General features: G+C 38.5%; 1 protein-coding gene across 2 annotated transcripts; it reads left to right on the forward strand.

Moving 5' to 3' along the window:
• The first annotated feature begins 2,533 nt into the window (after nucleotides 1-2,533).
• Nucleotides 2,534-10,751, forward strand: LOC146686268 (receptor expression-enhancing protein 5). Of its 2 annotated transcripts, none has more exons than XM_085440604.1 (6): nucleotides 2,534-2,747; nucleotides 2,844-2,976; nucleotides 6,982-7,075; nucleotides 9,079-9,217; nucleotides 9,711-9,901; nucleotides 10,105-10,751. In XM_085440604.1, exons 2-6 carry the CDS (start codon nucleotides 2,862-2,864, stop codon nucleotides 10,109-10,111), a joined length of 546 nt encoding a protein of 181 aa, XP_085296730.1. In that variant the 5' UTR covers nucleotides 2,534-2,747; nucleotides 2,844-2,861; the 3' UTR covers nucleotides 10,112-10,751. The 2 variants fall into 2 exon arrangements, with proteins under 2 accessions (XP_085296730.1, XP_085296729.1); XM_085440603.1 differs by having other exon boundaries at nucleotides 9,711-9,879.
• The last annotated feature ends 1,895 nt before the right edge of the window (nucleotides 10,752-12,646 follow it).

The raw sequence follows: 12,646 nt of genomic DNA on the forward strand, positions 1-12,646 counted from the left end.
ATAAACACCCTTTTTCCTAAGAATCAAGACCTGCCTAGACAAGTACACTCTACATACAACTTTTATTGTCATAAGCTACTGGAATCAAGAGTCAACACTGAGATATTAAAGTTGTTCTCAATCACTTTGGTGTAATTCTCACATCAGGAGCATCACTCTTACTGTTCTTAATGCATTTTTAAAAACCGTTAAGGCATTTTAACTGACTCATCCTTGCAAAAGGCTAGTACATCACTTCATCTCTGTGATTACTGAATAAAAACCTTGAAATGACACAATTATGCAACTATATGCATCAGAAAACACACAAAAAAAATATACAAACTGAGAACATAGCACCAATTACTGTGTAGTCCAGTAAAGTCATGCTAGCAAGATTCAGCAACCACTTTATTAGGTACAACAGAGTACTTCGAGCTGAGAGGGAAACAGTGACCACTTGTTATAAACAAGGTATGCAAAAGAGCATCTCTGAACTAAAAACACATCAGACCTTGATGCAGATGGGCTACAGCGTCAGATGACCACACTGGGTGTCACTCCTCTCAGCTAAGAACTTTAAACTGAGGCTACATTTTTCACAGAAATTGCGCAGTAGGAGACTGGGCGGGGGGCTGTATTCAAATGACCTCCCCAATCACCAGATCTCAGTCCAGAAGAGCACCTTTGCCACGTGGTCAAAGTTTGAATGAAAACGTGAGCGCAACTGTGTGATGTTATCATGCCAATATGAAGAAAAATCTCTAAGGAATGTTTCCAGCACCTTTTTGAATCTAATTCACAAAGAATTAAGGCAATGCTGAAGGCAAAAAGCGGTCCAGCCCAGCATTACCAAGATGTACCTAATAAATTGTTTGAAGAGTGCACATCTATGTAATATATGCTTATGTGTAATTAACATTCCTTTAATGTGCACTGGTGACACAAGAGTATGTGTTTCTTTTTGTTTCAATAAAACCTCTTCTGAGAAAATGTGTTTGTATTTGCTTTCAGTTGAAGGGCAACTTCACTGCTACCACTGACAGTGACTGGCCTTACTCTTTCTTACATTGCAAGAACTTTTTATACATACAGCTTTTTAGTATATTCTGGTTAGCAACAGAGAGACGTTTTCTGATAGAAATGTAAACACCTCATGCAGATTTCCCAGGTTTTTCTTAAAAATTCTTACCTGCCTGGACAAGTGTACTGTCCAAACAACAGTTAAAGTCATAGGCCGCTACGATCGAGAATTAGTACGTTTATTAGCAGTGTTGGGGAGTAACGGAATACATGTATCGCCGTTACGTATTTAAAATACAAAATATGAGTAACTGTACTCCGTTACAGTTACCGTTTAAAAAGGTGGTATTTAGAATACAGTTACTTTGTTGAAATAAATGGATTACACAGCGGTATTTTTCCTGTTTCATGTTGTGGCGGGTCAGGACTGTTTGGGTTTTGTTTGACAGCTGTGATGTTCTGTTGTTCCAGGAGGCAGCGTTACGGTTACCATGGTTACAGGGTGACGCTTGCCCTCTCTGCGACTGTGTGTTTCCTGGGTGAGAGAGGCCTTTTTGTTGTTGTTGTTGTTGTTGTTGTTGTTGTGCTAAGCTAATAGGCAGAATGCTACAGGCATAGCCCTAAAGAATGTGGGCAGTGTAGTCCGTGCTGCAGGGAGAATGGACTGCCATACCCGTTATGTGTCTGTGAGAAAAAGGAGAGTGGAAAAGTAGAGCTGTCATTGAGCAGAAACGGGAGCTGGAACCATGTAAATATAATAATAACCACTGCAGCCAAAAAGAGTGCCTGACGAGCCCAGTTGTAAGTAAGCTATTAAGACTCGACTGTACACCGTGTTTGTGTTTTCCTCCGAAACAATAAGTTCCGTTGGAGCAGCCTTTCAACGCCTCTCTCTGTCTCTCGCTAGCAAAGTTGACCCAGACAACAAGGTAAAGCTAGTTTTCAGCTATGAGCCGGACACAAACCTGACATATTAGCCAGAGGTCCCTTTACTACGGTTCGGAGCCGCGGACCTTAAGTAATAGTAATAAATCACACAGCAATAGTACAGTCATGTAGTTGTAAAAAGCATGATAATATATTAAGTAATCCAAAGTATTCAGAATACGTTTCTCTCATTGAGTAACGTAACGGAATACGTTACAAAATACATTTTGGGGCATGTATTTTGTAATCTGTAGTGGAATACATTTTAAAAGTAACCTTCCCAACACTGTTTATTAGTGTGCATAGATACACACTGATAAAACTTAGTAAACAGTCAAGCCTTGTAAGTCAAATATTAAATTCATCCGGTGTAACTGCAGAAGTGGATGTGTGGGGAAATTAAAGCATTTTAAGGATGATAGCGGCTCAACAGACTTCTTTTTTTTATTAGTAAAATTAACATTTAAACAAAATGCACCATATATTACACATTCAGAGAATAAACATTCCTTACATATTAGCAACTTTCATACATAGGAAAAAGAAAATATAAAGATGGGGTCACATAATTTAACAGATTATTAACTCACTAACGGCCCAACAGACTAGCAATGTTTCCTGGACCTCCAAATGACTGAGCTTCTTCAAACGTGGGCAGCACAAACCGTTTATTTCATCAACTGTAGCGGCCAGCTTTTGTCAGTCGAGCTTTGTGATTGGTCAGACACATCCAGGCTCCTCCCCTCTGCCACCACAGCCCGGTGGAGTCATCGGACACCCTCACAGCGGCAAGTTTTTGGGCAAGTTATCAAGCAAAGGTTAGTAAGTAAACCGCCCGTTTTCTTGTAAACTCCTCGAATTTGGGGTCATGTAACATTTGTTTTGTCTTCTGTACGGTTTTGTTTCGGTCGCAGGCTCGGGAAGGCCCGAAAATGAGTCACTTTAAGGAGCGCTTCGTGACTCTGCTCCATGAGAAGAACTTTGTGACTGATCAGTTGGCAACACTGGAGCAAAAAACGGGAGTGAAGAGAGAGTATATCGCCTTGGGTATGTTAACAGCTCACGAGAATAAACGAACAGCTAGCTACACAAATGTACTTTAAAACACTGGAGGTGTTTATTAACTTTTGCTTAGGAGTTACCCCTCTCCTCCAATACTTGGCACAATATTCGTGTTAAACAAGTATGCCAACGTTAGCTTTTTAGCTGGTAAGCTGTCACTCAAACGGAAACTGGCACACAGTTGTGGTTGCAGTGTTCGTGAGTAGTAGATGTTTCATATCCTCCCTCTCTCTGTTAGCTTGCTCATTTTATTTCTCTCTCATGCAAGAATACCAAAGTTCATCCAGCTCAGGCCCTAATGCTTCACTACTGCGTTTGACCTGGTTTAAAAGTACAAACACACACACACCTATATGTACACACACAAATCTATTTCGAAGCGTTGCTGCTGAATGAACTGCTTCTAATATTTGAGATCCACCACCAGCTGATCTCAGGGGTATTTTTATCATGTCCTGAAATATCCAGGGTCAGAAATGGAGGGAGATTCTAGGGTGACTGGTTATACAGCTGCAAACAGATCCACTCCTTTATTGCAAACAGCGCCCCATACTCCTTAGCAGTTTTGTTTTGACACTACTTTGTAGTCAGTTTGCACAGTTAAAGTCAATAAATGTCAGACACCTCAGGCAAGGTTGTGCTTAGGATGCCACTCAGCTACAGGAAACACCAGGGTGACCTACATTCAAACTCACTGTCTTTACTCTCAATTGATCAAAAACGGTTGTCTGTTCATGGCAGAACAATGGCATGCCTTCAGGATAACCAATTTCAAGGTCGCAAAGGATGAGAATCTTTAGTACTGTATGTGAAGTGCGTTGTTTGAATACTACATACTAAAACCTGAATACAGGCAAAGATAAGAAGTTCTAACAAACAGTACTCCAACATAAGTAAAAATACAAAGATGACTTTAAAAAAGTACATTTGGTGACTAATGTTGATAATTGAAGGTTTAAAAATCTCTATCACCAATATTTCATCAGCAGATTTATTTTTATGTAACAAATACTACATATTTTGGGAAGGATCCTTCAAAAGAACTATGGCTTTTATATATGTGTATACACAAAACAAAACATGTCATACTTTTTCATTAATGTAAAAAAAAAAAAAAAATTAGACGCAACATTTCAGATCTATACACACGTGTAGCATAGAAAAGCCAAACATTGCAATCAAATGAGATATTAAGCACAAGCTTTTTTTGTAGACTTTTTTGGGTTTTACTGGAAGTGGTTAAGCATTAAACACGTGGCAGTAAGCCTTAGTAAGAACCATGTTGGGCATGCCTGCTGTTGTTGTATGGGCTTATATTTTCATATATATATATATACATATATGTGTGTGTGTGTGCAAAAAGCCAGTAGTATAAGTAAGGCGATTTTGTACTCAACTTGATGTTGAACACCGTCTATCTCAAGTACTTCAGAATGATTCCAGTTACACAGTTGCTCTCAAAAGATTGATAAAACAACCGCTTGCACAGACAGTTGCTGTCAGTCAGTCTTTCTGTTTTAGATCTACATGCAAGTACATCCATGTTTTGTTTTGTTTTCCCACACCCTCCAGCAGACTGAATTGCAAAACAAATACTCTGGACTGTATGTAAACACTTCTACCTGTCTCTACCCTATAATTAATTAATAGAACCGTACAGAGCAGCCAAATTATACCATGCACTGTCCTGTTTGCAGAAATATCTGCTTAGCATCTGGCCAATTTGTAAGTGCCGTTATAATGCTTACTTGATATTACGTCCACATTTTGGGGTAAAAATGTGTTGTACACTGAAAAACACTTGAGTACAATAAATTCTTTTCTGATTGCTCACTTTAATGTACTGGACTTCACTTTGATCTGAGCTAGTTCAAGAACCAAGCTTTGCAACTGTGTGCTGTTTAGCTGAGAGACATCTCAAGTTCATGCTGACTCCTGCAACACTCTGAAGTGTGAATACTAATGTGCTGACTGGAGTAGAGATGCCTCAAGTCAGCTGTGTGCAGCCAGTTGACTGGGTGTTAGTAGTTGTGCATAAACGTCACATTTTTAAAGTCAACTTCCACCCCTCACCCACTGTACTCATAACAATGGGTCTTTGTCATCATTTGAAATTAAGTCAAACTGGATTTTTAGCTGACCTTCAAAAATTATGTAAAAAAGACTTTTGAGTCATTCATCACAAGATCACACATCTATGTAATGACTTCTGTGCACATTTTCAGTTGTTCCACAACAAAGATGTTAATGAATATAGATACACAATCATGGTCTAAGAGAAATCCATGAGTTTCTTTGTCCTATTATTTACTGCTATAATAAAAATCAAACAGTTGTGGTTTCATTATTTATCCAGTTTCTTAACTACTACATTTCAGGGTTATGAAGTAATGACTCTATGTAAGCTGTCAAAATCTAGTGGGGAAAAAAAGCATTTTCTTTATTGATGGCACATTGGTTTGAAAATTACCATATGCTGTTAGTGCTTTGTGCTGCAGCTGGTGTGTTTATTTACACTGGCCATTGTCTGTAACCTAGCCTGGGGTCTTCGCTGTCAACCGGTTCTTCCAGTTTGGTCTTCATTAGGGAGAGAGAGAGAGACAGGGCGTGAGCTGGATAGGCTGGGATCAGCACAGATATTTGTATATGAGCTGTGACAAACAAATGAGATGTAAAGAGCAGGCAATGGTTACAACAGGATCATATGCTTTTAGTGCTTTTGATAATGTATGACCTTTTATATTAGCTGAATTTAAATGAACAGTTGAGTTTTGCATAAATTTTAATAGTATATTGAAGTACTGACATCTACAGTACCTTGGAGATTACACAATATTTGTTTTTGTTCTGTTTTACATCAACTCGCAACGGAGTCACCTTAGTTACATTTTATACTGACTCTCTGTGTGTTAATCAACTCTGCATTGCTGGAAACTCCACCTGCCTCTGAAAGCTACCACCCGTTCATCCCCGCAGAGATCCGTAGCAGGGATATAGTATTATTAATGTATTTAGTAAGCAGTAACTGGGCTACAAGCAGTGTCCCAATATTCCTCGTTTGTTTTCTTGACAATTTTGTGGTAGCAAATATTTTTATGATTAAAAATATTGCAAGTGCACATATAAATATGTTACAGGGATGAGAGGTGACCCCACTTGGCTTGTTTTTTCAGGTTTACATGAATAGAGTTCCTACGAAATTTTGATAAGATGTTATTTAAAACTCAGTGTTAAAAAAGCTGAAGAAATATTATTGGGAAAATCTTGAGTATGTGACAGAAATTGGTAGGTAAACCTTTGCATGCTAAACTGTAGTGTGTATCTGCTGTTTGTTAATTGAATTCAAAGTTACCAGTTGGCAGTTCTGTAGTATTTCTGGTTTTTCAGTTACATGTTTATTATCTTTATTCATGGCTATATCATGCCTTAATGCTGTGTTCTAGACCATATTATATTATCCATATACCGTATTTACTTTTTAGCATGGCAGAGAGTAATTTCGTGCCAGTCAATAAATAAGGAACTTGAGTCATTTCCACTCAAAGTCAGTCTGTTTCCTTAGACACAAAGTATACACACTGAATTGGGAAGTCATGTTTTTAAGATAGTGATTGAATTGTAGTTTCACATACTACACACTATCATAAACATATTATTTTAAGTTGCATAAAACCTGTGGTGTTGTGGAGTCTATCATGCCTGAGGTGTGTAGGCTTGAAGTTTATACTTTCATGTGGCTTAATGAGCTTTGAAATGTATTTTAAAAAAATCCACTCTTGTTTTGGCTGCATTAATATCAGTGTTTGGTGTGTGTTCAGTGCTCCTCCTGATCCTGGTACTGTGTTTTCCTCATATCCTGCTGTGAGACACACAGTAATGTAGCTTGACATTAGAAGTGTTTGTAAAGTAACTGGATAACCTCACACTCCCCTCCCTGTCGCGCCGTCTGCTCTCAGCTCACTGCCGCCTCTCGTGTTTCTCTCTCTGCAGGATTCCTGAGTTTTGTTGCGATATATCTTCTGTTTGGATATGGAGCCTCACTACTCTGCAACCTGATTGGATTTGTCTATCCAGCATATTTCTCGTATGTATGACATCTGTTCAAAAAAAATGTCCACTCTAATATATGAACACTTCTTTTAGAATCCAAAGTTCAATGTCAGCCCAACCCAAGACTGCTATTACTAATACTAATTATGGCTTTTTCAAGGTAGTCAGTCTGATAATACCAGTTTATATCTGTGTTACTGATGTGTTTTAGTGGCATGCTGCATTGTTAATCATTAAATATCCTTGATAAGACTAGTGCTTTACCTGCCGTTACATGAAAAAAAGAACATGACAAAAGTCTATTTTGCCTCTTGTATTTAACAGACTTTTAGAGATTGCTGACCATTTCCTATTCTTTCAGTGTTATTATGAAAAGTGTTACACCCCAGCCCAGGGAAAACTGGCGTGCAACATAAGAAAAAGAAAAATAAGGAGAAATGCCCCCACACTCCCTGCTCTCAAGGAAAAATGGCTTCTCACGCCTACTAAGCTGCTGCAGTGAGAAAAAGTATCGACAACTATTTACATCTATATACGACAACTATTTACAACACGGGGGAGATCGCGACCTTGACAAACTGAAACACAGGGCTTAAATTTTTATTTAGAAAAGCATTTGATTAATTTCTTCTTATGCTGTTTTTATAGTTTTATTGTTTTACATTGTTTTATTTACTGTTATATTGTTTTTATATTCCCATTTTCTGTGTCGTAAAGCACTTTGTGATTTTTATCTGTGAAAAGCGCTATATAAATAAATTTTACTTACTTACTTTTTACTTAAATACATAGAGGGAGCAATCAGGGAATGGACAACAGGAGGGAAACACAGCTGGGGCAAATCAGAACTGACGAGACAAGGAAGCGTAAACTGAACACACTGAGATAAGACAGACCTTCAAAGTAAAACAGGAAACACATAACAGTCACGCCTACAACAAAACACTGACAACATCGAATCGTAACATTTCCCCCCACCCAAAAATCAAACATTTAAACCCCAAATGAAATGTTTGATTCATGACCAGCGCATAAGGCACCGGTTGCTGTTCTGCAGGCGACGCTGATGGCTGGGTTAGATTAAATCAGTGTAAACATGCATTGCTTGCATGCTTGTGTCTATGTTGAAGCATGTATGGGGCATTGTAATTTCTTTACTTCTTACTGGCTGTAAAATTAGGTTTTTCTATCTGATTTTCTTTCCTACAGGATTGTTTCTTTGTGTAACTGAAGCTCAATAAGACAATAATGCGGGAAAAGAAAAAGCTTTACTAAAAAAGGCTACATTGGAAAATAGGTTTGTCTAACTTTGCTAAAGAATTTATTTTTACATAGAAGAATTTTGGTGTGGGATGATACGGTGGGCAGTAACTCATTCAGTGTACATATTGGCATAAATTCTGATATTCATACTGTTGACCAACTTTCAGCTCACCAACTCACATCATGCATGTCCCCATGAGACCACCTGTACTACAGCCACAAATGTTTGTAGAAACTAACAGAGCTGCATGTAAGAACGTAAATGTCTGATGGAGTTCACTCACATGTGCTGTACCAATGTACCTGCACATGTGATGTGACAATAAAAGTGATTTGATTTGATTTGATTTGAGTTAAACAGTCTTTATCAGCTCTCTAATACAAAGTGATGTGCAGTGATTTGCACTGATGGGAGAGAAGCACAGATAATAGTTGAATTTGTGGTTTTCAAGTGGTCATCGTATGTACCTTCTGCTTCTGGCAGCATTCTGGACTAAATGAAGCTGCTTCCAGTAGTGAATTCATCTCCAGCTCTGTGTTTGGGAAAGGGCAACTTGAGACAGTGTCTCTAAATGTTTTGGGGTTTTTTCCCCTATAGTTCATGTAGCTTTGCAGAATATTGACCCTCTCCTTTCGTGAATTTCTTGTTGTACAGTGCTGCTAATTGTCACATTCGCATAATATCATCTTATCAGGTTTAGAGTTTAGACTTTTAATGTTAATGTACCATGGATGTCATGACCTCATCAGTCTCTTGTTCTCCTCTCCATTCAGTATTAAGGCCATCGAGAGCAATATTAAGGAGGATGACACACAGTGGCTCACCTACTGGGTTGTTTACGGACTCTTCAGCGTTGTTGAGTTCTTCTCTGACATCTTCCTCTTCTGGTTCCCCTTTTACTATGCTGGCAAGGTAGGCTGACACTTTAATATGGTTTTTGTGGTTATATTGGACATTATCACTGTATGCAGCTGACACTGGCCCAAGTCTGCTCACACTGTCATGCCATAGATAGTCATACTGTCTTGAATTACATAAGGGCAGATGGCTTTTCTTTTACAGTAGCCAACACCACCCTCTTGTGGATATTTTGTGTAACTGCTAAATAAAGACTGCACTATGCAGAAATGCTTTTACCAAAAAAAATAATAACAATAATAATATGACATCATGGAAACAAAAAGCCACCATACTGATGAAACACTGTGGTCTTATTGTTATGACGATTTTGGCTCACCTTCATTAAAACACTATGTTTATATTGAAAACCTTAATCCCAGTATACATTTGTTGATTGAACTTCAATCAACAAATGTATAACCCTTCATTATCATTTCATTATATTATATTCATAAAATGTATAGCTCTCCCTTTTATTATAACAGAAAATTTGCTCTTTTTACAGTGTTTGTTCCTCATATGGTGTATGGCTCCAGTAACGTGGAACGGCTCCGAAATCCTGTACAAGCGCGTGATCAGACCATTTTTTCTGAAACACCAGGCCACCATGGAGAGTATGGTCAGCGATCTGAGTGCCAAGGCTAAGAACATAACTGAGACCGTCACAAAGGAGGGTGAGCCCTTCACAGTGTACATGCAAGTACAGCCACGTTTATACTCTGCATGTATCGCAGCAACACATTAATACACCAGACAAACTTGTGCATGACCACACAGTTTCACACTGTCAGAATATATCCTCATATACAGCAGTCTTATATTTTTCATGTATTTTCTATAAAATATTATTGGTTTTTTTTTTTCTGTTCTGTTTTGTCCTTCCCTGTATTTTTCATCAGCTGTTAACCGGGCCCTCAACCACGAAAAGGACCAGTAAGAAACATGGGAAAGCTGAGTGACAGGAAATATGTGATTTCACTATTGGATTGTCCTACTCCTCCTTCTATGACACTCTGGTGACTGGTTTCCATCCTCTCTTCACATCATGGAAGTGTCACACTTCTAAAATAAATAAAGCCGTTTTTACTTCTACATCAGTTTACTCCTGTTGGTACTGCTAAGGCAATCGGTGAAACTGTGACCTGTTTTGTGAGCTTTTCTTTTTGTTTGTTTTAGTGTGACAAAATATGTTAACATAAAAGAAAAATACAGTTTTATACCTTCAAGTACTCTGTGGGCATGTCGGCAGTGTTGTCTAACTGAGCCACTAGTGACAGAAAACCAAGGTTGAATAACAGTATAGTTATAAAAGCAGGTTACCCTAAGATGTGTTCTTTTTTTTCTCTCTTTTTTTTTAAAATTCACAATCAAAACTGGAACACTTGGGTCATTGATGTCTTCTTGCTTTTACAAGCTTTATTTTTGTTTGTGCAAAGCAGAATTTAAAGCTTGTTATGAAGGTTCTCAGTCTTTAACTTGACTTCTATGTTTTTTGATGTCTTAATTTATCACCTTGTAATGATGAAGCAATAAAACTGGACCCCTGCGTCTGTCTTTACTATCTGTTTCTTTGAGAATCCCTTTTCCAATCACTTCACATAGTGCCAAATGGGATTTTATTTGTTCTGGATTGCAACATTCACGCAACAGTGAATTTTATTTTATTTATTTTTTTTAGCAGAGGTAGTGAATCGAGGAAATTGTGCCACTGGATCTGTACCCGGTGAGGATTTTGGTCTTTACAGCAGTATATATCTTTTTTTAATATAGAATTTTATCTGCAGTAATTTTAAAACTGGCGTATACCTACCTAAGATTTACACATGTTTACCAGTTTCTCATTTGTGTATAATAACTTATAGTGTAATTTCAGATCAGAGGTCACATAAAATGTTATTTAATGTTTTTATTTTAGGGTTTGTTGCAGGGAAAATACCACTGTCACAGTCTTTTTATTACTTGATCTTTTGACCTGTCCCCTGTAGTACATTTACCAGCTTTCAGATAGCCAAACCACCCATGCAATAATTTGTGTTTTCCTTTTTATTCACGCTTGAGGAGCTCTGAATGGGAGTTCCTTTGTGATTGTGCGCTGGATATAATTCTTTGGAAATGGTGGATGGAGCCAGTGCGGTGGCCACACTCCACCTCAGGGAGAAAGGAAGGAACCCATCTGGAAATGGCTCCTGTGAAGATGTGCCTGTTGGGTGTTTTGTTGTTGTGTAGTCCCTCAGCCGATGGGTTATTGATTTAACAGAAATGGGACCCAGACACCGGTTATTGCACTTTGTTGCTGTGTGGTTTGAGAAAAGGCTTTTTATTGAGTGTGAGGGCTGTAATGGCTTAGGACAGTGGAAGAAGAGCTAAACGGAAGGAGACAAAGCATGTGTTGTACATTCACGAATCTTTCTCAACCACCTTTGTGTTTTTGCAAAAAAATCATAAATGTGAATTATTTGTCACGTAGCTCCACTAGAAGGTTAAAGCTTTCGCTTACTGCTATACTAACTTACTCCTGTTTGCATTGCTGCATACAGGTAGAAAGTACTAATGAAAATGTGCCATAAATGTCAACATCTTCACACACTTGTAGGCAGGTCTGATTGTTTTGAAGTCTTGTTTTAGTTTTTTGGTTTGGTCTTGTCTTCTGTTTAAACCACCTCCTCCTCCTCCCTGGTGTTTTCCTCATTATCTCCTCTCCCCAATCGATGCTGCTTGAAAGAACCACGCACGTATGGATCTGCTTCTCCCCGCTCTCCCAAAGCATCTGTAGTTCCCCTTCTTACCGACAGAGGGGGACAAAGACAAGACCTTGCAGATGGAGTTGGTGAGTCATACAGCGAGACCGTCACGTACAGACACCACAGCTCAAAACAAGGCTTGGTCTGACTTGGCCTTGGACCTATATTACCGTGAAGTAGATGCTTATTCACACTTAGCTGTGATGTTACCTGACACTGTCAAGCGGATATTGACATGGGTTGATGATTTAGTTAGACTTACTGTTATATCGATGCGTGTTTGTCATCACGTCATTCATTTTTCCATTCTCCACGCTCTGGTTAGCTTTGTATTATACACACCAGTCTACTGCATTCATACGTTCACGGCGCTCTCCACGGTGCTGAAACACAAAGGGGTCTCTGTCCGTGGTGCTGAAACGGCATCGAACGCAGGATTTTCTTTTTCATTAAAATCTTTCTGTGTCACTTTAAATATATTTGATTCCATTACAGCTAGCTCTATAACATCACTGACTTAATATGCCAGCTTCACATACCTTTGCTCTAAGTGATACAGGACTGATTTGGATGTAATCTTTGCATAGCTTATGTTAAATGTTAGCTTATGTTAAGGATTCTTTGTGTCGATGCCAGCCGAATATTAAATGAAAACCCTGGCCTAATAAATCCAACGAGTCTGACATTTTTCATCTTGCAA

The sequence above is a fragment of the Copadichromis virginalis genome, linkage group LG19 (genome assembly GCF_057382275.1).
Source record: "Copadichromis virginalis isolate Kocher_CV1m ecotype Utaka linkage group LG19, C_Virginalis_male_GT1.1, whole genome shotgun sequence".
Lineage (NCBI taxonomy): Eukaryota > Metazoa > Chordata > Actinopteri > Cichliformes > Cichlidae > Copadichromis > Copadichromis virginalis.